General features: G+C 42.3%; 3 protein-coding genes and 1 non-coding gene across 8 annotated transcripts in view; 2 read left to right on the forward strand and 2 right to left on the reverse strand.

Annotated features, from left to right (window-relative positions):
* Positions 1 to 198: 198 nt before the first annotated feature.
* On the reverse strand, positions 199 to 5,757 carry cnot11 (CCR4-NOT transcription complex, subunit 11). 2 transcript variants are annotated; one of them, XM_071355198.1, is made up of 7 exons: positions 5,008 to 5,757; positions 4,713 to 4,877; positions 4,282 to 4,434; positions 1,464 to 1,678; positions 1,162 to 1,364; positions 955 to 1,051; positions 199 to 718 (listed from the first exon to the last, which is right to left on the reverse strand). In XM_071355198.1, the coding sequence occupies exons 1-7, from the start codon at positions 5,324 to 5,326 to the stop codon at positions 521 to 523; spliced, it is 1,350 nt and encodes a 449-aa protein (XP_071211299.1). In that variant the 5' UTR covers positions 5,327 to 5,757; the 3' UTR covers positions 199 to 520. The 2 variants fall into 2 exon arrangements, with proteins under 2 accessions (XP_071211299.1, XP_071211300.1); XM_071355199.1 differs by having other exon boundaries at positions 1,476 to 1,678; positions 5,008 to 5,756.
* LOC139546616 (large ribosomal subunit protein eL31-like) lies at positions 5,185 to 13,093 on the forward strand. Of its 3 annotated transcripts, none has more exons than XM_071355201.1 (5): positions 5,185 to 5,315; positions 11,108 to 11,214; positions 11,754 to 11,879; positions 12,666 to 12,778; positions 13,026 to 13,093. In XM_071355201.1, exons 1-5 carry the CDS (start codon positions 5,283 to 5,285, stop codon positions 13,055 to 13,057), a joined length of 411 nt encoding a protein of 136 aa, XP_071211302.1. In that variant the 5' UTR covers positions 5,185 to 5,282; the 3' UTR covers positions 13,058 to 13,093. The 3 variants fall into 3 exon arrangements, with proteins under 3 accessions (XP_071211302.1, XP_071211303.1, XP_071211304.1); XM_071355202.1 differs by lacking the exon at positions 5,185 to 5,315 and adding an exon at positions 7,350 to 7,458; XM_071355203.1 differs by lacking the exon at positions 5,185 to 5,315 and adding an exon at positions 7,436 to 7,583.
* On the forward strand, positions 12,135 to 12,269 carry LOC139547425 (small nucleolar RNA SNORA5). The gene has a single exon (XR_011669495.1). It is a non-coding gene; the product is annotated as a small nucleolar RNA SNORA5 (small nucleolar RNA).
* Positions 13,094 to 16,378: 3,285 nt separating the features above from the next.
* Positions 16,379 to 26,559, reverse strand: part of LOC139546613 (TBC1 domain family member 8-like) — a 32,011-nt gene continuing 21,830 nt past the window's right edge. Inside the window, exons 9-20 of one of the 2 annotated variants that reach the window (XM_071355196.1) lie at positions 23,818 to 23,968; positions 21,560 to 21,774; positions 21,313 to 21,430; positions 20,340 to 20,625; positions 20,081 to 20,213; positions 19,885 to 19,983; positions 19,726 to 19,794; positions 19,342 to 19,588; positions 18,741 to 18,806; positions 18,467 to 18,553; positions 18,274 to 18,374; positions 16,379 to 18,171 (exon numbers count right to left, since the gene is read on the reverse strand). In XM_071355196.1, coding sequence (XP_071211297.1) covers positions 17,707 to 18,171; positions 18,274 to 18,374; positions 18,467 to 18,553; positions 18,741 to 18,806; positions 19,342 to 19,588; positions 19,726 to 19,794; positions 19,885 to 19,983; positions 20,081 to 20,213; positions 20,340 to 20,625; positions 21,313 to 21,430; positions 21,560 to 21,774; positions 23,818 to 23,968 — 2,037 coding nt within the window. In that variant the 3' untranslated portion in view covers positions 16,379 to 17,706. Of the gene's footprint in view, positions 18,172 to 18,273; positions 18,402 to 18,466; positions 18,554 to 18,740; positions 18,807 to 19,341; positions 19,589 to 19,725; positions 19,795 to 19,884; positions 19,984 to 20,080; positions 20,214 to 20,339; positions 20,626 to 21,312; positions 21,431 to 21,559; positions 21,775 to 23,817; positions 23,969 to 26,559 lie in introns of both variants that reach the window. The other variant, XM_071355195.1, reaches the window with a different exon arrangement.

Consider the following 26,559-nt stretch of genomic DNA (forward strand, 5'->3'; position numbering starts at 1 on the left):
CATGTATTATAATGCACATGCACTACACCTGTACATCAGTATGAGCAGTTCCCTTACAAATAGTTGTTCTGCATTGAGAACCTATTCATGTCATAAATCATCTAGTTCCCTCATTCAAAAGAGAATCCAACATTCCTGTATCTGCATGTACTGTATGTCTCACCATGTTCAGTAGAAAATACAATCCAACAACCCAGATGGTTCATTACATATCCATTTAATGAAACAAAAGCAACAAGCATCAATCTATGGAGGGAAAAAAAACAGTTTCAAAATCTATTTTCAAAATATGTCCATCTTTGTCCAGAAAAGAGAGATGAAAAACAGTAACTGAGTTCAAAGCTGGACTCCAGGCGGGTACTGGTGAGATTGTGAGGATTGTCTGGGTGGTTATACAGCCTTGGTCAGTTTCTCTTGGTTGGGACGCTATTTAGCGGGTTGTGCCTCTGTGGGCTTACTACCTGGGGGGTGTTATTTGGCACAACAGGCTACTTGCCACGTTCTATGTACTATGAAACCGTTATTTGGCAGGTTTGACCTCTGGGGGGATTTCTCCTGTATCCAGGGTCTTGAGGAGGCGGAAGAGGCCAGCTGCTTCCCGTATGCGGCTGAACTCAATGCAAAAGGCCTGCACCTCGATGAACAGGTCCTGCACGTTTATGATCTTGTTCCGGATCAGAGACTGAAGGAACACACACACCAGGCGCACCAGGCGGTTCTGCAAATGGAAACAGAGGTTTTACATAAACATCTGGACCACTGACTAACACAGTGGAGCACTGACTAACTTTAGTAAAAGAAACAGTCATCTTGAGCAGGGAGAACCCACAAATGAACTTCCTGTTACAAATTTCTGAGAAAGTGGCATGCATCCTCTGGTAAGACAAGCATTTCAATGTTACTGAAAGGCCAAACATCAGGCTCCTGTCAAGGCCCTTCCACAGTCCTCCTTACCTGCATGTACTTGTCTTTGATCTGTTCACACGTGGAGATACAGTTGGAGATGTACAGGTGAATGAACTCTGGAGGGAGGTCCACAGCAGTTGTCAGCCTGTGCACACAAAGAATAACCTCACATAAATAAACAGAAAAATAAACACATTTTAAAACAGATTGTAGACAACTGAATTGTATAAATCAAATTCTATCCAAAGTCCACACCTATTGACCACCTCCATGGAGTGCAGGGACATGTCCATGTTGACCAGGACGGAGAAGTACTCCGTGATCTGGCTGGACTGCATCAGTTTGAGAAGCATCTCGATGGCCACCAGAGGGTTGTTTTCCACCAAGTCAGGCAGCTTGGCCGGGGTCAGACCGATGTGGTACACCAGCTTCGGATCCTTCTCCAGCTCACTCAGGAGCTGTAGGGAGAGAGCAATATTTAGAGAGACATTCAGGTTGAACTCCCAAGCGAAGGTCATGTTTGAAATATATAAAATACAGTTGAGTAGACAGTGTACCTGTCTACTCACCTGTGACTGCTGCTGGGCAGACAGTGGGCTCTTGAATGCCTTGGCCATGATGCGTTTGATCTCCACACCCGTGCTGTTCTTCACACACATGGAGCGGTCCCACTGCACACGGTGGTCGGGCTCCGTGGGGTTTAGCCAAGCCAGCTCATCCTCACACACGTGCAAGGGAGGAGGCGGCCGGATGAACTCTGGACGAAAGTGACCTGGGGGAGGTAGGGTCACAGGGAGGCATTACAGGCTGGATATATGGCTTGTCTTACATGATACTTGTGACATGGTATATACTTCACAGTATCATTCCTGTGTCATTACAATACCAAGCTAATGAAAAGACATACAAAAGCTTTGGAAATCATTTAAGGAACTAGGCTGTAGTAGTACTACCAAAAACAAACTTAACCGTATTGGACTGAACATCAAAGGGGAGATGGTATATGAAAAGGCAGAGGTTGCCAATGAATTCAACTCGTTTTACTTCTGTTGCCAGCAAGCTGGTTAGCAAGCTGCCCACCAGTTCTTGTTTGTATGGAAGCAACCAAGTCAAGAAGTATTATGTAGAGTTAGGGGTTCAGCCAAACTCTTTTTCTTTTGCAAAGGTAGCAACAGCCAAAATAGTCAGTATGCTGGCAGAGCTTAAATGCTCCAAAGCCAGAGGCCTGGATAATATTCCTGCAAGGTTTCTAATAGATTCTGCTGAGAAAATTGGCCCTTGTATTACGCACATTGTTAATCTCTCTCTTGAACAAGGCACCTTTCCCAGGGACATGAAACAAGCTAAAGTTATACCTCTGTATAAGAAGGGGATAAAGTCTGACCCTGGGAATTATAGGCCTGTATCTATCCTCTGTGTAACATCAAAGATCCTGGAGAGAATTGTACATGAGCAAATGTATGAATATGTTAACAAACAGGGTCTAATGTATGATTTTCAGTCGGGTTTTAGAAAAACATACTCCACTGATTCATGTATACTTTACTTGACAGACTTCATCAGGAAAGAGATTGATGAGGGAAATCTGTGTGGAATGGTACTGCTTGACCTACAGAAGGCCTTTGATACAGTTAACCACTGTCTCCTAATCTCCAAACTGGAGGCACTGGGGTTAAGTATCCCTCTAGGCTGTGTAAAGTCCTATTTATCAAGAAGGGAGCAAGTAGTAGAGGTTAATGGTTCACGGTCTCAGGCAAAACCAATGAGTTGTGGCGTTCCGCAGGGGAGCGTGCTTGGGCCTCTGCTGTTTTTATTGTATATTAATGGTATGAAAGATGCTTGTTCTTGCCGTCTTTTTCTTTATGCAGATGACTCTACACTTCTGGTGTCTCACAAAAGTAAAACTGTTGGAAAGCATACTTAGCACAGAGCTTACTAACATTAGCAAATGGCTTGGAGATAATAAGCTATCTCTGCACTTAGGGAAAACTGAAGCAATTCTTTTTGGATCCAGACCTAAATTGTGTAGGTTGTCTGAAATCAGAGTGGAGTTAGGGGGTGAGGTGCTGACTACTAAAACCTCTGTTAGCTACTTGGGATGTATCCTTGATGGAAGCTTGGGAGGTGTGAGCATGGCCAATAAGGTGCTAGGGAAGGTTAATGCCAGGATTAAGATTTTGGCTAGAAAGTCCAAGTTTCTTTATAAGGACTCCATGAAAGTGCTAGCTACTGCCCTCATTCAATGCCATTTTGACTATGCTAGTACTTCCTGGTTTGGGGGCTTATCTAAACTTATGAAGGGGAAGCTCCAGATAGCCCAGAATAAGTTGATCAGGGTAGTATTGAAGGTGAGTCCACGTACTCACATAGGCAGGAGCTGCTTTCAGGAACTAAACTGGCTGCCTGTTGAGGCTAGGGTGTCCCAGATTAGACTAGGTTTGGTTTACAGGAGTATTTATGGTCCTGCGCCCAGATATTTAAGTGATTACTTTCCTCGTGTTAGGGATGCACACAATCACAGCACCAGATCAGGTGTTGCTGATTGATGTGTGCTTATACAGGTTCAGGAGTAATGCTGGGAAAGGTACTTTCTTGTATACTGGAGCCTCCAGCATCTTCACAAGGTCCTTTGCTGGTCCTTTGCTGTTGTTCTGGGATTGATTTGCACTTTTCGCACCAAAGTCAGTTCATCTCTAGGAGACAGAACGTGTCTCCTTCCTGAGCAGTGTGACGGCTGCGTGGTCCCATGGTGTTTATACTTGCATACTATTGTTTGTACAGATGAACGTGGTACCTTCAGGCGTTTGGAAATTGATCCCAAGGATGAACCAGACTTGTGGAGGTCTAAAAAAAAAAAGCTCTGAAGTCTTAGCTGATTTCTTTTGATTTTCCCATGATGTCAAGAAAAGAGGGACGGAGTTTAAAGGTAGGCCTTGAAATACATCCGCAGTTACACCTCTAATATACTCAAATTATGAATTAGCCTATCAGAAGCTTCTAAAGCCATGACATCATTTTCTGGAATTTTCCAAGCTGTTTAAAAGCACAGTCAACTTAGTGCATGTAAACTTCTGACCCACTGAAATTGTGACACAGAGATTATTTCACTTATAATTCAGTCTGTAAACAATTGTTGGAAAAATTGCACAAAGTAGATGTCCTAACCGACTTGCCAAAACTATAGCTTGTTATAAACAAGAAATTTGTGGAGTGATTGAAAAACTAGTTTTAATAACTCCAACCTAAGTGTATGTAAACTTCCTACTTCAACTGTATATAGTGCATGTTTTTGTGTCAACATACACCTTACTTATGTCATCCATAAACATAACAGACAGACTAATAACAAACTGAATGATGAAATGCTCCACTTACTCTCCAGTGGAGGTCGAGGCCCAGTGACCAGAGACTCTGTGATCTGATTGGCCACTGAGCTGTCGAACCCAGAATTGGAAGAATCTGGATCCGGGTCGTTGAGGATGCTGGGGAAGCTGGCCTTACTCTGGGTGGGTAGTTCTGACTGGCGCTCTGCAGGTTAAAGGGGAGGGAGAGGAATAAGAAAGTTTATATATGAAGTGTTAGAATTGCTGCATAGTAAAGTGTAAAGAACTGTCTGTTGTACTACAGTATGGATATGAGAGGTTTTATGTCTCAACACAAGCACATCTCAATAGGTGGATTTCTAACCAAGAAATGTACAATTCCCCATCATACGTAACTATTTTTGAGTTGTCTAAAATTCCTGAGATTCTGTAACCATCCTCCATACAAGATACATGCGAAGTGCATACATTCAGGTACTGTACCTGCCAATGCCAACTGCAGCCCACTAATGTCTATGGACTGTGGCATGTTCCCCACGTCCATGCAGGACACCTGTCTGGGGGTCTTCTTGAAGAGTTCCCTTGGAGGCGCCAGCATTAGCTGGGAGAGGAAGAACTTCTCGGGCTGTGTAATGGGTGGCAGGAATCCTATGAACAGTCACATGATCAGGATATACTTGAGTTGATATGATGAAAGCAACACACTGCTGGTAAAAACTTTGGACAATACTTCTTACTATCCAAATGGATTACATTTTATATTTTAGCAGACACTCACCAGACAGTTGTTTTTCCTGCTCATCCCCAACTGGGGAGGGGTTCAGCAAGTGCGCAAAGACAGCGGCAAAAGGATTGGCGGCCAGTGGCTCTGTGCGGTACATCTCCCAGAGGAGGTAGAGGGCAGTCAGGCGCTGTGCAGAGCTTGGCAGAAGGTCCGGCTGTTGCAGTAGCATCACCAAAACCGATCCTACTCGGAAATGTTCGGCCTTCGCGAAGTAATGATGAAAGGCGGATGATAGACTTTCGAAAGTGTTGGTGCAAGCTTCCTCTGAGATGATTCCCAAGAGGTTGGAGAGCTCTTTCGGGGCAAGTGTCATTGTACCTATGTTGTTGATAGCTAGCTTTTAGCTATGTGACCAAAATGATAAATCACTGCTTGCAAGTAGTCTTTTATAATTGTACGTAGGTCGCGTTATTCAGTTCATACTTAAAACGAAGCTAGATACATTTCCACAAACTCCACAGGAGTGCAGATATGGGCAGCTAGATAAATTAGAAAATGCTAGTTAGCTTACGAGCTAGCTTGTCACCAAAGTCATTGTAAAAGTAAGTTATACAGCTAAACAAATTCGACCTTGATCAACTAAAAAAATGCATACCAGACTTACTGGTCGTAAAAGCATGCATCTAATTATTATCAAATGTTTAATAAGAAGTAAGTTAGCGTTTCTCAGCTGTTTTCCCATCAGTTTCCACTTCGTTCACAACATTGCAGCGTTGAGTTTTGACCTTTGACTCGACCCCGGTAACACCGTGCATTATGGGAGATGTAGTAAAGAAGATTATGCGTTTATTTCTGCTTGCTCTGGACTTCTCGTGACTACAACAAACATTATCTACAAATTACAGATAACACATTACTTAAAAATGTGATGTAATTGATTAATTGTTTCGGAAAAGCACTGCAAAAAATTTCGTGTCAGAGACGGAAGAGGAAGCGAGACATCCCACTCGCTGTTTTATTTCTGGTTCATATACAAGTCAATAAACTCAGCAGACCAGACCCAGTTTCTTTATTTATTTTATTATTTTTATTTGTATTTTTTATTTTTTAGCTTATTTTTATCGTATGTAAAGAATCCAAGCAGTACATCTCTCCACAATAGTGTAAAATCTTCATAAATGTGTTCAATTATAAATCTACTGATGTCTTGCCACAGTTTTCTTACATGTATACAATACCAAAAAAGATGCAACACTGTTTCTGGGTGGTCATTACAAAAGGAGCAATTTTAGTTTATGTTTTCCTTAAACTTCTTCATATAGTGGTTGGCAGGATAATATTTATGAATAATTTTAAAGGAAACCTCCTTAATTTTGTTAAGAAGTAGGTATGTGTGTGGCAACATCCAAACTTTTTCCCAACAGATATGATCAATAAATCCATTCCAATAAGGCATGACATAAGGTATAGATACAACATCCTGCTGAAACAAGGTTCGTATCGCTCTGTTGTTGAATGGGCCAAAAGAGAAACAAATCTTTCCTACTGATGAGTCAACAGGGTCAATAGAAGGTAGGCTCTGAGGGTCAGGTCTTGACACGTTCCTGAATAACAGAGCAACACCTGAGGGAATGGCGTCTAAAACAATTGCAAAATCTTTAGGTGTTACAGGGACCTTGTAAAGAGATAAGAATTCCTTATAACTGAGTAAAAGACCCTCTGCATTTACCAGTTGGCTCACCAATAGGATATTATTTCGGAACCAATATTCTAAAAACAAAGAAGTATTTTTATACAATATATCCCGATTATTCCATATATAATATCTGTGTGGAGAAAAATTGTGTTTATAAATTAAGGACCATGACAAGAAAACCTGCAGATGAAAAGCAGAAAGTTTCACTGGAACTGTTCACAAACACAAACAGAGCCCCAGGACAGCAACACAATTAGACCCAACCAAATCATGAGAAAACAAAAAGATAATTACTTGACACATTGGAAAATATTTACAAAAAAGTGAGCAAACTAGAATGCTATTTGGCCCTAAACAGAGTGTACACAGTGGCAGCATACCTGACCACTGTGACTGACCCAAAATTAAGGAAAGCTTTGACTATGTACAGACTCAGTGAGTATAGCCTTGCTACACCATTGTAAATACAACCTATATCTATGTTTATTTATTTTCCCTTTTGTACATGAACTATTTGCACATCATTACAACACTGTATATATATATATACATTTGAAACATCTTTATTATTTTGTAAGTGTAATGTTTACTGTTAATTTTGTATTGTTTATTTCACTAAGTGTTTATCTATTTATCTTGCTTTGGCAATGTAAACACATGTTTCCCATACCAATAAAGCCCTTGAATTGAAATTTTATCCACCAATATTTCTTTAGTGCTTTTAGAACGACCCGGATGTGAACCCTTTTTCGTTGTCTTTTAAATCCCACAAGTCTTTGCAACTTCCTTTCCGACATTTCTCGGGCAGAGTGAGTACTGCTTTGCCAAATGCGTGTTATTTATCTAACTTCATCCTTACCGTGTGTTAATATAATCCAATGTTTTAATTACGTAATTGCAAGAGGAGACACTGAACTCCCTAAACGATTCAATGGTGGTTGAATATTCCCAAATTATTAATTGAAACGTGTAGTCACTAAGCAGTCTGCTAACCGCACGTCTACAACCAGTAGTCAGCTAAACGGAACTATTGTGTGATACATGTCTCGGTTGTATAGCGTATTAGTCCTTTGTTTAGGTCTGTCTGTCTGGGATCCCCAATTTCTGTTTCACAACATCCCATTGTTACTAATGTAAAGTTAGTCAGAAACCAATTGCTGTAGCTCGCTAGTTAAACTAGCAAGGCAGATCTATACCAGTGTCATTAGCTAGCCGGCTGTATTGCCTGGCGTCAGCAGCCAGATGTATACCCAAAGATGTATACATTGTTTATGCCCCACAAACACGTATCTAGATGGCGAAAGTTAATGGTATTGTAAACCCATGAAATGTATTTTCTACAGCATTCTAATTTATCACTAATGAAACTTCACGTGGGGTTGTTTATGTTCATGTCAATGAAAGCAGGCTTAAAGTGGAACTGACAGCCTTTTAACTATTTTGCCGATATAACACAGACAATCATATCAGTCAACTATCAAATTAACAGTTTATGCTACAAAACCAACTTTATAAGAGGTTTTAAAAATAGTGTAATGAAACAGCAGGGAGTCAGGTGTCGAACCCTTGACCTTCTAGCCCGAGGTCCGGCGCGCTATCCACTGTGCCGCAAAAGCATGCTCCTGCGGCAGAGGCGATTTCCGCGCTTATAAACCCAGGGTCGTTACACTAGATTATATTTGACTTAACATTTCATGACGTCACGTACACGAAGGCATTGTTGGTTGAATAGACTTATGCAGTTCAACGCATGATTAATATAATTTGCCAATACATTTATTGGTGGTTCAAAGAAATACTGCTATCGGGTTGTAAATCACAGATGGCCTGGTAAATTGTTTGCTGCTTCCATTCGGGATGCACTGTTTCAGTTTCAATTACTCAGTATGTTGGACCAAAATGGAGGAATGTAACTAAGGCTGTTATTGTCAATACAATCAAACTAGCAGGGCAATAATCAAATCTGCCAAATGAAATTGTATTTGTCACATGCGCCGAATACAACCGGTGTAGACCTAACAGTGAAATGCTTACTTAACAAGCCCTTAACCAACAATGTAGTTTTAAGAAAATACCTATAATAAAACAAGATGAATAACAAATAATTAAAGAGCAGCAGTAAATACCGGTGTTGAGGTAATATGTACATGTAGGTAGAGTTATTAAAGTGGCTATGCATAAATAATAACACAATAGTAGCAGCAGCGTAGAAGAGGGGGCAGTGCAAATAGTCTGGGTAGCCATTTGATTAGATAATGGGCTAGTGTATCTATTTATCAAGCTAAAAACACAGCCTAACATTCGCTAGCTGCTAGGAGGATGCCATGTCATTGGAGGAGTGGGTGAGTGACTGACTTTCCCCCTCGTTTTCGGTGGCAGGTGTAATTTGGTTATCTAGCAACAACTTGAACGAATGTTGTACAGTTTGCATAGCTCTTGCGTTCGCAAATTCACTCTGGCTATCTACTCCGATTTCAGATCACTCCTCCAAGTGACAGAGCTAGGCTGGACAATAGAACGAGTCAACGTTCACCCAAGGCTGAAAAACAGCGAAAGAACGTTGGCTAAACTGGAACGCTAGCGCTAGCCCATGGGCAAATGAATGGAATCGAACGTTAGCAGAGCCTGTTTTGACTGGAGTGATGCTTAGAAATCCATTTCGCCTAAATGGCATAAAAAAAGATCCCTTTTTATTTTACCACAATCTGTTCGTCTGACGAAACTGAAAAAAACTACTTGTGTAGAAAGTTAACATCCGCACCTCGATTGTGCGCTTATGTCTGCGTAATGAGATGGTAAAGAAAAAACTAAAACTTCTGATTTATTTCTGGTTTGGTGATCGATGACAAACGAGCTCGCTGCCCAGACTTACGTAATTACAAAGAGGAGATTCTCCTGATTTTAAAATGGTGCCCGACTTGAAAAAATCTAAATATACACATTGTGAGATATTTGGTGAAATAGACAGACATATTTCCCCTATAGGAATCAATGGGACAACCTCGAGATTTTTACATTTAATTTATTTAACTAGGCAAGTCAGTTAAGAACAAATTGTTATTTACAATGATGGCCTAGGAACAGTGGGTTAACTGCCTTGTTCAGGGGCCGAACGACAGATTTTTACCTCGTCAGCTCGTGGATTCAATCTAGTAACCTTTCAGTTACTGGCCCAAGGCTCTAACCACTAGGCTACCTGCCGCCCCAGGTTCCTTGAGTTTCATGAGTCATTTTTTGTTTACATTTTAACTATAAACGTGAGCAGTCTCATTGCCAAGAATAGCGAAGCAGGCATTGTGACATAGAAAAATAAGCTGGGAATGGAACATTCGGAAGGCGAATTGGTGCCACGGTGCTCAATAGAACTAATAGGAGCCGGCAGGGCGAAAAATGCCCTAAAATGAGGCCTGCTTTTTCGTGATTACTTCTAAATGACGGCAAGCAGCTGGGAAATATGGGCATGTTATGAAACTGGGCTCCACAGTGGATGCAATGAACTAGTTTTTATTTATTTAGAAAAAAGCGTTTCCAGCCTACCAGAGCGTAGAATAACTGATGAATTTACTGAAGGCGCAACACCGGCTGAATATGACTGGTGTCGGTAAACGTAGGCAAAACATTTTTATAGTTAGTCATGAACGCTCTAGATAACATGTAAACAGACTAGCTATCCAGCTCTGCTACGGCGCGTAAGATGGTCAGTGTGGTGTTCTCAAATTTAATTTGTGCCTGGAAGTAGCTAGCTAGCCAACTTGATTAATTTAGCTTGGGTGTTTTGTTGTAGGCAAGCAGCAGAATTATTTATTTATTTTACCTTTAACTAGGCAAGTCAGTTAGGATGTCAGGATGTAGTGTATCAGTGCAATCTTTAGGGCTAACTAGCGTACAAAGTTTGAGAGGATTTGTCTAATGGTCGTTTGTTTGGTTTTAGGTCATCTTGCTCTGACTAGCATTAGTTGTTGATCTTGTTGATGTGCATAACTGAGGGAGAGAGCGCATACCTTTTCATGGTTGTTTGATAAATAGGACTGTAAAGTTCCCATATGTAAGAGGACTCCGTGGTATAGACATATTTGCAAATATCCATTCAGGTGTATTTTGTGGCTTTTGCCGAATGCGTTCTAATGATCTAAAGTCACACTGCTGGTAAACACAGTCAAGTTCAAATTGAATGATGCACAAAAGGCCTACTGTATCTCTGGTTGTCCATGGTGAACCAATATGCGTAGACTCCGGTCCTAGACTAGACAATATTTTATTTACAATAGTGTATATGAACAGATTTTAATAAGATTTAATGTTGCTAAAATGCTGTCAGTTCCATTTTAAGCTCAGTGCTGACTTGGTAGGGGGCCACTCCTTTTAAGCGAATAAGCAGTGGACACTTGAGGAATGCATGTCTTGTCTCTGGTTATGAGCAAAAGGTTAGTCAATGTTTTATGTGATGTCTTTTCTTAGATGGCGCCAAACAAGAAGGGCGGTGAGAAAAAGAAGGGGCGTTCTGCCATCAACGAGGTTGTGACCAGGGAGTACACCGTCAACCTCCACAAGCGCATACATGGCGTGTGAGTACACTGTCTGGGGGCATGGCACTGAGTCTGCTGCTATAGAGTTATGGATGTGTGCTATCTACACACGGTTTGAAGGAAGTACTCTGTTTGTATGCTTGCAAGATGTCTTTGTTACTTTGATGGCTGGTCAACGGTAATTTGGTGGGCTATCCCACTGAAGAGGATTAAAGGGAATGGTGGAGGTAAAATTATCAGAGGCAGTTGACACTATTTTGATTTTGTACATGCTGAATGTTGGAAGTGTGCTGTTGCTTATGAGAAAGAATGTGAGTTGCCAGTGTGAATGGGCTTAGGCTACGTTGTGACTATTTTTCTTTCCAAGGTCGTCATAGGTGGACAAGCAGCTGTGTAGTGTTGTCCATTGCTGGATGCTTATTTTGGAACTGCAATAAGGGTCCTTTTCACAAGGGCTTCCGTTGTTATATTGCTTAGAAAAATAGACATTGCTTGCTCTGACAAATGTGATGATTTTATCAACCTCTTTGATAATCCTGTGCATGTAATTAACGTTGCTTCTCGCTCTGTCCCGTCAGGTCCTTCAAGAGGAGGGCACCTCGTGCTCTCAAGGAGATCCGCAAGTTTGCCATGAAGGAGATGGGAACCCCTGATGTACGCATCGACACTCGCCTGAACAAGGCTGTATGGACCAAGGGTGTGAAGTAAGCAAACGCTTGTGTTTCTTGCGACAGAGGCCATAGCCTGCTGGTCACTGGTACAGAAAAGGTTGAGCTTAACTTGATTGACTGATATATTTCAAAACTGATACTTGAAACTGTCATATTAGCCAATTCGAGTGACACTGAGTTGAGGGTACAGTATACTACTACAGGTTAATGCTTTAAGTGCAATACGTGTTGGGACGATATGCACTTAACCGTAGTATGAACTGGATTATATTGAATTCCAAATTGCTGTGCAGCCGTGTCAAATTCAGTGCTTCCTCTACAATGGACTGCACTGGCCAAAATGGCTGCCATAGTGAAACTAGTTCATGGGCCTCGCATTCATTTTCCATGAATGTTGGGGATAAATTTGTGCTAATGACAATTGATTGTTGATTTCAGTGATGTACATTGTCTGTCCGTTACGTCTAATTGAATTGAAAGTTTAAAATCAGGATCTCTCCCAGTCTCTTTCTTTTATCTCTATTTTTCCCTCTATCTCTCTCTCAGCAGAAAAAACACTCTCACCCCTGTCCTATCTGCTTCATGCAGTGTTGTCCTGATTTCAAGGGGTAGAGGCTAGTTAGCCCAGGCCGATATCCACTTTGACCAAGCCAGCATCAGTGCTGGCTTCAGAGCGAAGTAATATCCTGTTATGCTTGGCGATGGGTGTAGAGTTGGCACAATTAATACAAGTTGAGGCGTGTAAAGTTTTCCACAATCCCATGCACTAAAACTGAGCACATTTCTCCATGTTAACTGAAATTTTGTATGTTATTTCAGGAATGTCCCATACCGTATGCGTGTGCGCCTGTCAAGGAAACGCAATGAAGACGAGGACTCTCCCAACAAACTATACACCCTCGTCACATACGTTCCTGTCACAACATACAAAGGTAAGTCCAACATTTGCTTGGCTGTGTGCTGTGCGCACTGCTGAATAGTATCCACAAGTGTACTTGCATTTCTGAGGTTGGTGATCTGGTGTATATGAAATGAGCAATACTTGTATGTCACCCACTGGGTGCAAAATACCCCTGTGGTTGACCTTAATGAACAAATTGTGGCAGACTTATTTTCAGATCGGCTGCCTGCAAATGGGTATACAAAGTGGAGGACCTGATTGTTTTATTTTCTCTACAGGTCTGCAGACGGTCAATGTGGATGAGAACTAATTATTCACTGGTGTTGAAATAAATGTATAAAAGAAACTGCAGTCTTGGATATTTTTTTCAATCTGAGTTTATGCACTCACTAATTTTGATAATTGGTGGAGCAATTGCATTAAATTATATTTAATTTTCTTTCTAGAGTAAGTGTCTGATTTAGTGTTTGTGTAACCGATGTGAAATGGCTAGCTAGTCAGCGGTGGTGCGCGCTAATAGCGTTTCAATCGGTGCCGTCACTCGCTCTGAGCCCTGAAGTAGTTGTTCTCCTTGCTCTGCAAGGGCCGTGGCTTTTGTGGCGCGATGGATAACGATGCTTCGAGTGTGGCTGTTATGTGCAGAGGGTCCCTGGTTCGAGCCCAGGTAGGGGCGAGGAGAGGGACGGAAGTTATACTGTTACATTGATGCTGTTGACCCGGATCACTGGTTGCTGCGGAAAAGGAGGAGGTCAAAAGGGGGGTGAGTGTAACCGATGTGAAATGGTTAGCGGTGGTGCGCGCTAATAGTGTTTCAATCGGTGACATCACTCGCTCTGAGACCTAGAAGTAGTTGTTCCCCTTGCTCAGCAAGGGCCGCGGCTTTTGTGGCGCAATGGGTAACGATGCTTCGTGGGTGACTGTTGTCTGTGTGCAGAGGGTCCCTGGTTCAAGGCGAGGAGAGGGACGGAAGCTATACTGTTACATTTGGGTGTAAAAGCTTTTTTATTTTGTTCAGATATAAAAGCATGTTTTATATATATTTTTTTACCTTTTATTTAACTAGGTAAGTCAGTTAAGAACAAATTCTTATTTTCATTGCCGGCCTTCCCCGACCAAACCCTAACCCGGACGATGCTGGGCCAATTGTGCGCTGCCCTATGGGACTCCCAATCACGGCCGGTTGTCATACAGCCTGGAATCAAACCAGGGTCTGTAGTGATGCCTCTAGCACTGAAATGCAGTGCCTTAGGCCACTCGGGAGCCGCATGTTTACTTCAGCCGCATTGCATGTGCTTTTGAGGGTCTTCAATCTCCTTGGTGAATCAGTCTATGACAGGTATTCCCAAACTGGGGTATGGGGGTACGCCAAATAAAAGTGCGATAAACATTTCTTTTTTTTAACGTTTTTATATATATATATATATATATATATACACACACACACACACAGTTGAAGTCGGAAGTTTACATACACCTTAGCCAGATACATTTAAACTCAGTTTTTCACAATTCCTGACATTTAATCCTAGTAAAAAATACCCTGTCTTAGGTCAGTTAGGATCACCACTTTATTTTAAGAAGGTGACATGTCAGAATAATAGTAGAGGGAATGATTTATTTCAGCTTGTATGTCTTTCATCACATTCCCAGTGGGTCAGAAATGTACATACACTCAATTAGTATTTGGTAGCATTGCCTTTAAATTGTTTAACTTGGGTCAAACGTTTCGGGTAGCCTTCCACAAGCTACCCGCAATAAGTTGGGTGAATTTTGGCCCATTCCTCCTGACAGCTGGTGTAACTGAGTCGGGTTTGTAGGCCTCCTTGCTCGCACCCGCTTTTTCAGTTCTGCGCACAAATTTTCTATAGGATTGAGGTCAGAGCTTTGTGATGGCCACTCCAATTCCTTGACTTTGTTGTCCTTAAGCCATTTTGCCACAACTTGGGGTCATTGTCCATTTGGAAGACCCATTTGCGACCAAGCTTTAACTTCCTGACTAACGTCTTGAGATGTTGCTTCAATATATCCACATCATTTTCCATCCTCATGAAGCCATCTATTTTGTGAAGTGCACCAGTCCCTCCTGCAGCAAAGCACACCCAGAACATGATGCTGCCACCCCGTGCTTCACGGTTGGGATGGTGTTCTTCGGCTTGCAAACATCCCCCCTTTTCCTCCAAACATAACGATGGTCATTATGGCCAAACAGTTCTATTTTTGTTTCATCAGACCAGAGGCCATATCTCCAAAAAGTACGATCTTTGTCCCCATGTGCAGTTGCAAACCGTAGTCTGGCTTTTTTGTGGCAGTTTTGGATCAGTGGCTTCTTCCTTGCTGAGCGGCCTTTCAGGTTATGTCGATATAGGACTCGATTTACTGTGGATATAGATACATTTGTACCTGTTTCCTCCAGCTTCTTCACAAGGTCCTTTGCTGCTGTTCTGGGATTGATTTGAACTTTTCACACCAAAGTACGTTCATCTTTAGGCAACAGAACCCGTCTCCTTCATGAGCGGTATGACAGCTGCGTGGTCCCATGGTGTTTATACTTGCGTACTATTGTTTGTACAGATGAACGTGGTACCTTCAGGCGTTTGGAAATTGCTCCCAAGGATGAACCAGACTTGTGGAGGTCTACAAATTTTTTTCTGGGGTCTTGGCTGATTTATTTTTCATTTTCCCATGATGTCAAGCAAAGAGGCACTGAGTTTGAAGGTAGGCCTTGAAATATATCCACAGGTACACCTCCAATATACTCAAATGATGTCAATCAACCTATCGGAAGCTTCTAAAGCCATGACGTCATTTTCTGGAATTTTCCAAGCTGTTTAAAGGCACAGTCAACTTAGTGTATGTAAACTACTGACCATCTGGGATTGTGATTAAGTGAAATAATCTGTCTGTAAACAATTGTTGGAAAAATGACTTATGTCATGCACAAAGTAGATGTCCTAACCGACTTGCCAAAACTATAGGTTGTTAACAAGAAATTTGTGGAGTGGTAGAAAAAATAGATTTAATGACTCCAACCTAAGTGTATGTAAACTTCCGACTTCAACTATAGCTTTAAATGGCATTTTATAGATGTTATGTATTTCTTACATGTCAAAACTGGAATTTCTACTCAAAACAAAGGTTGTAAAAGTAAGCTAGACATTTATAGAATAAATCATACATAGTTTGATGTTTCTGTGACAGTGAATTCGTTTTTGATTTATACCGCTTTAAATGGCTTTTAATAGATTTGATGTATTTCTATAAAATCCAAACTGGAATCTTTCCTCAAAAGAAAGGTTGTAAAAGTATGCTAGACATTTATAGAATAAATCATACCTAGTTTGATGATTCTGTCATAATCAGTGAAAACGTTATTGATTTATATAGGTTTAAATGGCATTTTATAGATATGTTTTTCCATAAAATCAAAACTGGAATCTTTCCTCAAAACAAAGGTTGTAAAAGTATGCCAGACATTTATAGAATAAATCATACCTAGTTTGGTGAATGTCTGTTGAATGGCCGAATGTGTGAATATAAAAGCAACTTTACCTCAGTGAATGTTTGAAGGGGTAAAGGACTATAAAAAGTTTGGGAATCACTGGTCTATGCAATATATTGAATAAGACAAGGATGCAACATTGTTTTTAATGATTTACAAACAAACCATGTCTGATATTTTGCAGCAGACACGTTAAAGAAGTGATAAATGGCCTGATTTGTGATAATGCACGTCAAGTGAACTTGTGAGTGTGCACTACGAATAACATCAAGGTGCATCTGTAGTCAATTAGAAGGCATCAGACTGGTTCTGGAATAACCAAAACCTCAATTTAACACCACCACTGATTTGAAATGGAAAAATCAAGTTCTCTATATAGAAGACTTATTCAACTAAATCTGAGGCACAGCAGTTTAGTTTGTTTAGTATCAACTGATTTTAAGAAAGTGTGTAGGACTTTAGTCTATAACATAATACTGGTCACTTACATTTAAGGCTTGAATGAAGAAATATGCTTGGTAGAATAATAAGGCTCAAACAGTTTTAGAACACTTAAAATAAGACTTCTTAAAGAACAAAATGCATTAATGTACTGCATTGTTGAGGAGCTAGCACAAGTATTTTGCTGCACCTTTTCTACTTGCTGTAAACCGTGGCGATTGTGATTTGACAAAATATATAGGTGCACATTTTTTATGTGTCGCACACAAAAGCAAGATTCCAATGTCCATTATTGTATGACAAACATTTGGCAGTTAATAGTCCTTGACTCCTTGGGCTATATATATATATAAAAGGAAAATTAAAAGCTTGCCAAAATGATACACTGCAGGTGTACAGGCAGAAAATATTTGGGCAGAAAAGAACACTTGTCTGCTCTACTTGATTGGACAATATGGCAAACAGGTGTATCACCAACCAGGCAGCCAATGTTAAGTCAAATAAAATGTCACTAAAACTGGGCACATTTGAGTTTGTTCCCATTTCATAGACCGGATGAAGCAGAATGAAAACGTGTGTATAAATACTGAGCAACGAAAAATAAAAAATAACCCTTTTCATGGTGCTATGTGTAGTGCATGGTGTGTGGGACATTCTCACAGTAGTATATATGATTATGACTGATACATCATGTAGTCTCTTGATTATCATGCATGTCTTGGTTTTGGTTAACCTGCTTTCAGACAGTTGTTGATCCCAAAAGATGAGGCCACATTTCTCCACGGCTACATCAGGAGTGGAAGACCTACACATCTACATTACTTCTCCTTTGTGCTCGACAGACCAACGACTCAATATAGGCACATACGGACTCTTGGTACCCACTCATCCTTTTAAGACGGAGGACACAGACAACACTTACAAAGGTGCCTGGACAGCTAGATAAGAAACTAGATTGGAAGCCCAGTATTGGGTCACACTGTGGTTCTCACATCGAGGTTCTGTTGGTCATGTTGAAATCAGCTGGTCCCTTGCTGGAGCATAAGCAGACCAGCCCTTTCATGGTACTGTTTCACTTTTGCCTCAGCCACCTTTGCTGACAGGTCCATCGGTTTCTCAAAGAAGTTGACTAGCTGCTGTTCTGTGAGGAGAGAAGCCAGGATCTGAGCATAGCTGACCGCCCACTCGCTCTGACTCTCAGACCCTGAACTCTTGCTGGTCCCCTCCTTTCTCTCTCCTGCTTCTTCTTTGGTGCTGAAGACGGGATGGTCTTCTTGACTCCCCTCCCTGTGATCGTCCTCTACCTCGTCTCCGGCCCCACCCTCGCTGCTGACCTCTGACCCTGAGCAGCGGCTGCGGTGCCCGACCTCGCCGATCTGCAGCACCAGGCTGGTCACTGTAGCGATGGCCTGAAAGAGCTCATTCTCGTCTGGGCTGCCATGGAACATGCTGTAGAGGGTCTTACAGAACTGGATGAACTCCCTCTGTAGAAAACAATAATACAAGTATTGTGACTTACTTAGTACCTTTCAATGACTCTTTGTTTAATAGATCCCTGATTTAATTCATTTTTTTATTGTATGTACCTGGTTCATTGGAGGTACAGGTTGCTCCACATCCTTCTCCTTCTCTTTAGCCAGGTCTTTCAACATCTGTTTCAACTGTTCCTGAAAGTCTCTCATCTCCCCTTCAACATGAACACACACATTAGGAGCTACATCAACGTGATAATCTAAACAGACCTGCGCTGTGAATGTGGAACAGTGTGTGAATACTTACCATTGGGCAGCTCTACATGGAGTGGTCTGGTAGTGGACAGCTGAGGGCTCTTCAGTGGAGATGGGTCATCCTCACTCTCAGTCAGAGCTACAGGAAACAGTCCCATTATGAAGAATGTTCATCTCTAGTTAATTAATCAATCAAATATATTTTCTAAGGTCCTTTTTACATCAGCAGTTGTCACAAAGTGCACATGTTATTTAAAGATAATAGCATGTCCAACTAAAGTACATGAAAGAGAAGCAAAACACCACAGGAAGGCTATGTGACCCACCTGGAGGTATGTGCAAACGATACAGTAGTCTGACCTTTTCATTCAGTTCCTCACAGTATAGCGTATCTGAAACGGAGAGACACACACACAGAAATGTCATTGGCCTTAAATCACAATGTGTGTCAATAAATGAAAGGTTAGTGCTTATACTGTCAGTAAATTCTAGGTTAGTGTTTATTCTGAATGATAGAGGGCCACAGAGGGAGCCCTTCAGATGTGTGAGTTTAAGAGGTGAATTTACATAATCTTGATCTTACTCTACTTCAGTGGTTCTCACTGTACTGTACACAACATCTACTCCTAAAAGCCTTGGCTGGATATTGATTCCCATAAAAGCTTTGTGGGCTGAATTCCAGATGCCCATAAAAGCATAGTGGGCAGGTTTCCAATGTTCATGACTGATATGCCTTACAAGGGAATTGGGATGTGAGAGAGCCTGGTGTATGTTTTCTTGGTTTTCGTATATACTTGCAGGCACAGTCACGCACACAAACTCATATTACACACACAGTCTCTCTTCAGGCACTCACTCTCCCTCCCTTTAGACACACACCCTCCCTCTATTTCTTTCTCTTTCACACACAAACACTCGCTCACATACCCAGCCACCCAGCGAACTCTCTGAAGGTGATGAGTGAGTCTCTGTCCTGGTCCAGTAGTGTGAAGGTCCGGTGGGCCACGGTGTCAGTATGGAAGCCACAAAGCCAGGGAACCAGCAGCATGTACAGGCTCTTAAACTGGACCCGGTCCACTCTGTACTGCTCCACATAGGGCCGGCCTGGGTCATGGTGCTGGAGGGCCAATGTGGTGCCCCCATCGCCCCAGTACAGGTTGATGAAGTGCTCTGTCTATAAGACAAACGGAAACAGAAGTGTTGTTGTACAGTTGGACTATAAGCAGAGGATGTTATTATTGTGTTCTGGCAATGCCTTTCTTAGTGGTCATGGGGAGATAAATTAAGGTGTATTGATTTGAACTGAAGTACCTTGAAGAGGTCGTAGACATCAGCCAGGCTTTCAGGGGAGAGAGAGACATCAGGGGTCACCACCCTGAGCTAAATATACAGAGATAGGGGAATGGTCAGAGAAGTTTGGAGAGGAAAAGCATAAGGTTTGTGACTGTTTATGTGAAATGAGAGAACCACCGCATTCTCCTTGGTGGTGTCCTCGTGTGCTTGGAGAACCTGGATCCGGTGTCTGCATCGCAACTTCTCTATTTGTCTCACCGTCAGGTCTCCAAATTTCTGACAAGACCGAACACACAACGAGAACAAAGATCAGCTCCATACTGTCACCACAACCCTCTGGTGGTGTGGAGGGAGTATTGCAGTGCCGTCTTACCTCATAGGAGTCAGCGATGAGGTCAGTGATCAGGGTGTGTTGTTTTACAGGCGGTCTGCCCTCCTCCCCACTCTGAGACGAGAGAGGGGTAGGGGGAGATGGATCCTCATCGTACTTCACCTGGTCCAGAAAACTGCAGACAGAGCCAAGAGTGAAAATAAAAGGCATGATTAACTATTAACATCCCACACATCAGGGTTGGCCAATCTTGTCTACAGAGTGCCTGTGTGTGCAGGCTTTTGTTTCCGTCAAGCATTACCCAGTGAGGATCATGAGTGCCTGGCCGTCGTCTGCACTAGCACACAGCGCCGTAGCGTTAGCATCCAGCACAGCTAGCCCCAGCTGGAAGATGGCTTTGATGCCGTGGAAGAAGAAGCAGTCTACCACACAGACAGCGCTGCGGAAGGGAAGCACGCTGAGGAAGAGGGTGAGGAACCAGGACAGGGAGATGGAAGAGAGGGGGGAGAGGTCGGGAATGTGCTCGGCCAGCTCGGGAAGACGATCCCGGATCAGCTCCTCAAACACTGACTGGTCCACCTGAGCACCTGCAAACTCAAACACAAGTGGAAATCTACAATATTATAGATAAACACACATAGAAGTATAAAATAAAAAATATTTTTTATCCCATCAAAGGAAATGGGTTTTGGTCTCATGGAAATACTATGGGTGCATACTCATGATGTATACTCATTGTGAAATATCCCAGATAAGTTCTATTTTAAAGACTATTTGAACCAGGAAGTTGCCTGGAGATTAACAATCTATTTTCTAAGGAGAATAAGTAAACAACTGCCGTTTCAAAGCTGAACAGGCCAGACACTCATTCAGACAGAACAGTTAAAGGAAGAGGAAATTACTTTGAACGCATTTCATTTGCGCCATAAATAAATAGCAACATAAAGCAGAGGAAATTAGGTTGTGTTTCAGCACACGCTTCACATGGCTAAAGAAAGCCTTTGGATATTGTTGGCTCCAATGGCAGTCGGGGCAGAAAAACAGCCCTGACAGAATAAACATGCCACAAGGAAACCACATTCAAATCACCTAAACACCAGAACAGCTCTACAGGAAAATGCATGTGTACTAATAGTATCTCTGCTGTGTCTTTGATAGTACTTCTTTAATGTACAATACTAGCTGAAGTAAACAAACCATTGCTGTAGTAAAAGTACTGTAGTAACAATAGCAGTAGCAGTGGTAAACCTATACAGGTCAGTTTGACCTCTCACCTATGACTCTGCGGTTGAAGTAGTCAGGCAGCATTCTCTCACACACAGCCACTAGCAGTGAGAAGGCCGCCTCCTCTTTAGTGTACAGCAGCAGCACAGATGCCAGGATATTCATCGACTAAAAAGGCAGACAGACAGTCAGTTATACTGTCTGTAACTGTATGGTTATGGACACTGGACACACTATACAGTTGACTGTACACATGTGCATACACTGTGACATACTGTATGGTGGTGGGTACCTTACCTGGCAGTAGCCAATCTTGGGGTTGCGGTGGGCATATGCGGTGAGGACGCGGCGCAACGCGGCAATGCCTTTGACGTTCTGGAAGGCGGGGTGGTCTGGGAGTGAGCGGTGCAGGTCTCTCTCGATTTCCTCCGTGGCCAGACTGCTTTGCCCCGTAGACTCTGTCACCAGCCCCGAGTAGTAGCCTGGGTGGGATGCCAACTCTGATGAGGCATCTGCGTTTCCAGGGGGAAAGGTATCAGTGTTACACAGCAACAGCATATAACTACATACATGAAGGCCTGGTCAAACAACATCCCCTTTCCCTTTCCTTTCGATCTAAAAGGAATGGATGAATCACCTTTCCGGTTCCTTCAGATCTGCAAACACCAAAAAGGTAGGGGTTACTTTGGGATTACGCAAGACTTTAGTTCTGGGTTAACCGAGATTACTTTGGGACAAGGCTTGTTTTTTTTTAAACTAGCTCTTTCCCTTTGTTGACTCCCCCTCTAGGATGTGAAAGGATGCTTTCAGATCATTGAGAGGGAGTAAACATGGACCTAGGATAGTTTGATATGGGGCCAAAGAAAACAGTCTGTTCAGTTCTATCCCAGTGAGTGGTGAAGCCACAATCGGTTGCCTGTCTGTTTCTGGTGCAGTGTGTGCAGGGTGCTCACAGACCTAATTGCTTGTTTTCATTGGATATGAGGTCACAAGTTATTTGTATGCCCACTAAATCCTGCTGCTCTGGATTCCATATTACATTAAATTTGATGCTAACAGTTATGGCAAAGTAGGGTCCCCGAGAATGGACTCTACAATGTTCTAAAAAAGGGAACTGCTTGCCTGGTAAAAGCCACTCCACAAACTTTAAGATAAAATGGCACATACTAGAATTGCTAGGTATGGTACAGTACACAGGAAAGGAACGGAAAGTAGGCAGTCGAGCACAACACAGAACAGCACTCTCTCTCTCTCTCCTTTGGGGATATACAAATATCTACCCTAACCATAACTCCGCCATTAAATATACACTATATATACAAAAGTAAGTGGACACCCCTTCAAATTAGTGGATTTGACTATTTCAGCCACACCCGTTGCTGACAGGTGTATAAAATCGAGCACACAGCCATGCAATCTCCATAGACAAGCATTAGCAGTAGAATGAGCTTACTCAGTGACTTTTAATGTGGCATTGTCATAGGATGCCACCTTTCCAACAAGTCAGTTTGTCAAATTTCTGCCCTGCTAGAGCTGCCCCGGTCAACTGTAAGTGCTGTTATTGTGAAGTGGAAATGTCCAGGAGCAACAATGGCTCAGCCGCGAAGTGGTAGGCCACACAAGCTCACAGAACGGGACCGCCGAGTGCTTAAGCGCGTAAAAATTGCCTGTCAACGGTAGCAACACTCACTACCGAGTTCCAAACTGCCTCTGGAAGCAACGCCAGCACAATAACTGTTCGTCGGGAGCTTCATGAAAAGGGTTTCCATGGCCGAGCAGCCGCACACAAGCCTAAGAACATCATGCACAATGCCAAGCGTCTGCTGGGGTGGTGTAAAGCTTGCCGCCATTGGACTCTGGAGCAGTGGAAACGCGTTCTCTGGAGTGATGAATCACGCTTCACCGTCTGGCAGTCCGATGGACGAATCTGGGTTTGGCGGATGCCAGGATGACGCTACCTAACTGAATGCATATTGCCAACTGTAAAGTTAGGTGCAGGAGGAATAATGGGGCTGTTTTTCATGGCCCCTTAGTTCCGGTGAAGGGAAATCTTAACGTTACAGCATACAATGACATTCTAGACAATTCTGTGCATCCAGATTTGTGGCAACAGTTTGGTGAAGGCCCTTTCCTTTTTCAGCATGACAATGCCCCCATGCACAAAGCAAGGTCCATACAGAAATGGTTTGTCAAGATCGGTGTTGAAGAACTTGACTTGCCTGCACAGAGCCCTGACTTCAACCCCATCGTACACCTTCAGGATGAATTGGAACACCGATTGCGAGCCAGGCCTAATCACCCAACATCAGTGCCCGACCTCACTAATGCTTATGGCTGAATGGAAGCAAGTCTCCGCAGCAATGTTCCAATATCTATTGGAAAGCCTTCCCAGAATAGTGGAGGCTGTTATAGCAGCAAAGGGGTGGACCAACTTATTAATGCCCATGATTTTAGAATGAGATGTTCAACGAGCAAGTGTCCAATACTTTTGGTCATGTAGTGTATGTGGCCTGTTGTTATAGTAACCAATGACCTCAGACTCCTCCGTCCCTCACCAGAGAAGGTCATCCATAGCTCTCCCCGTAGCGACTCTGGTATCCCCATGGCAACCAGCTTCTGGATCTTCGCTGTACGGAACATGTGGACGCCTCGACCGTACTCCGGGAAGTGGTCCTCCCACAAACGCTCTTTCACCTGCTCCATGGTCTACAGGACACACACACAACCTTCAGCAAGCTGAATATAGTACTGTAAGCACATTCTTAGCACTATTAACCACAATAGCCGTGGCCTGTATTAGGAGGTCAAGTTACCCAGGATGCCAGCCAGGGGGAGAACAGGGATCAATATGTGTAAATAATAAAAGAGATGTACAGAGTCACAACTTCATCCCAGACCTGCCACTATATCACATTTAGCATACCCTGGTTTCCAGTCTGTTTCTGATGCGTTCTACTACATTTTTGGTATGACAACAACAAAGGAGTTGCTGTGTCGTTCTTGAATTACGTTGGCATTTGATTTTATGTATGCGGGTACATCTTCCCATCCTAAATCTACGAATATGGTAGCTTAATGACTTTAAATAATTTTTTATAATATGATAACATTGTGCGACCATTAGGAGTAGTAACATGAATCATGGTAACACCAATGAGACAATTTAGGTAAATTAGTATTTTATGAAATTAATGCCACAAAAGTTAAATTCTTTAAAAATAATTTACTAAACTGATATGATTCATAATTTTGCTCACAATGTTATTTACCTTCATTGAAATTGACTAACACCAATACACTTTGGAACAAATAAATCAATCATGTACACTGTTTAGCAGATGTTATATGTGCAACCAGAGGGAAAAACATTCTAGACCACCTTTACTCCACACACAGAAACACGTACAAAGCTCTCCCTCGCCCTCCATTTGGCAAATCTGACCATAATTCTATCCTCCTGATTCCTGCTTACAAGCTAAAATTTAAGTAGGAAGCACTAGTGACTCAGTCTATAAAAAAGTGGTCAGATGAAGCAGATGCTAAACTACAAAATTGTTTTGCTAGCACAGACTGGAATATGTTCCGGGATTCTTCCGATGGCATTGAGGAGTACACCACATCAGTCACTGGCTTTATTAATAAGTGCATCGAGGACGTCGTCCCCTCAGTGACTGTACGTACAGTTGAAGTCGGAAGGTTACATACACTTAGTTTGGAGTCATTAAAACTTGTTTTCAACCACTCCACAAATTTCTTGTTTTGGCAAGTCGGTTAGGACATCTAATTTGTGCAAATACACAAGTAATTTTTCCAACAATTGTTTACAGACAGATTATTTCACTTATAGTTCACTGTATCACAATTCCAGATGGTCAGACGTTTACATACACTAAGTTGACTGTGCCTTTAAACAGCTTGGAAAATTCCAGAAAATGACGTCATGGCTTTAGAAGCTTCTGATAGGCAAATTGAAATCATTTGAGTATATTGGAGGTGTACCTGTCGATGTATTTCAAGGCCTACCTTCAAACTCAGTGCCTCTTTGCTTGATATTGTGGGAAAATCTAAATAAATCAGCCAAGGGCTCAGAAAAAAAATTGTAGACCTCCACAAGTCTGGTTCATCCTTGGGAGCAATTTCCAAACGCCTGAAGGTACCACGTTCATCTGTACAAACAATAGTACGCAAATATAAACACGATGGAACAATGCAGCCGTTATACCGTTCTCTGTCTCCTAGAGATGAACGTACTTTGGTGCGTAAAGTGCAAATCAATCCCAGAACAGTAAAAGACCTTGTGAAGATACTGGAGGAAACAGGTACAAAAGTATCTATAGCAATGTAAAACGAGGCCTATATCGACATAACCTGAAAGGCCGCTCAGCAAGGAAGAAGCCACTGCTCCAAAACCGCCACAAAAAAGCCAGACTACGGTTTGCAACTGCACATGGGGACAAAGATCGTACTTTTTGGAGAAATGTCCTCTGGTCTGATGAAACTGTTTGGCCATAATGACCATCGTTATGTTTGGAGGAAAAAGGGGGATGTTTGCAAGCCGAAGAACACCATCCCAACCGTGAAGCATGGGGGTGGCAGCACCATGTTGTGGGTGTGCTTCGCTGCAGGAGGGTCTGGTGCACTTCACAAAATAGATGGCATCATAAGGATGGAAAATTATGTAGATATATTGAAGCAACACCTCAAGACATCAGTCAGAAAGTTAAAGCTTGGTCACAAATGGGTCTTCCAAATGGACAATGACCCCAAGCATACTTCCATAGTTGTGGCAAAATGGCTTAAGGACAACAAAGTCAAGGTATTGGAGTGGCCATCACAAAGCCCTGACCTCAATCCTATAGAACATTTGTGGGCAGAACTGAAAAAGCGTGTGCGAGCAAGGCCTACAAACCTGACTCAGTTACACCAGCTCTGTAAGGAGGAATGGGCCAAAATTCACCCAACTTATTGTGGGAAGCTTGTGGAAGGCTACCCGAAATGTTTGACCCAAGTTAAACAATTTAAAGGCAATGCTACCACATACTAATTGAGTGTATGTCAATTTCTGACCCACTGGGAATGTGATGAAAGAAATAAAAGCTGAAGTAAATAATTCTCTCTACAATTATTCTGACATTTCACATTCTTAAAATAAAGTGGTGATCCTAACTTTTTTTATTTTACTAGGCAAGTCAGTTAAGAACAAACTCTTATTTTCAATGACGGTCTAGGAACAGTGGGTTAACTGCTTTGTTCAGGGGCAGAACAACAGATTTTTACCTTGTCAGCTCGGGGATTTG

The sequence above is a fragment of the Salvelinus alpinus genome, chromosome 20 (genome assembly GCF_045679555.1).
Source record: "Salvelinus alpinus chromosome 20, SLU_Salpinus.1, whole genome shotgun sequence".
NCBI lineage: Eukaryota > Metazoa > Chordata > Actinopteri > Salmoniformes > Salmonidae > Salvelinus > Salvelinus alpinus.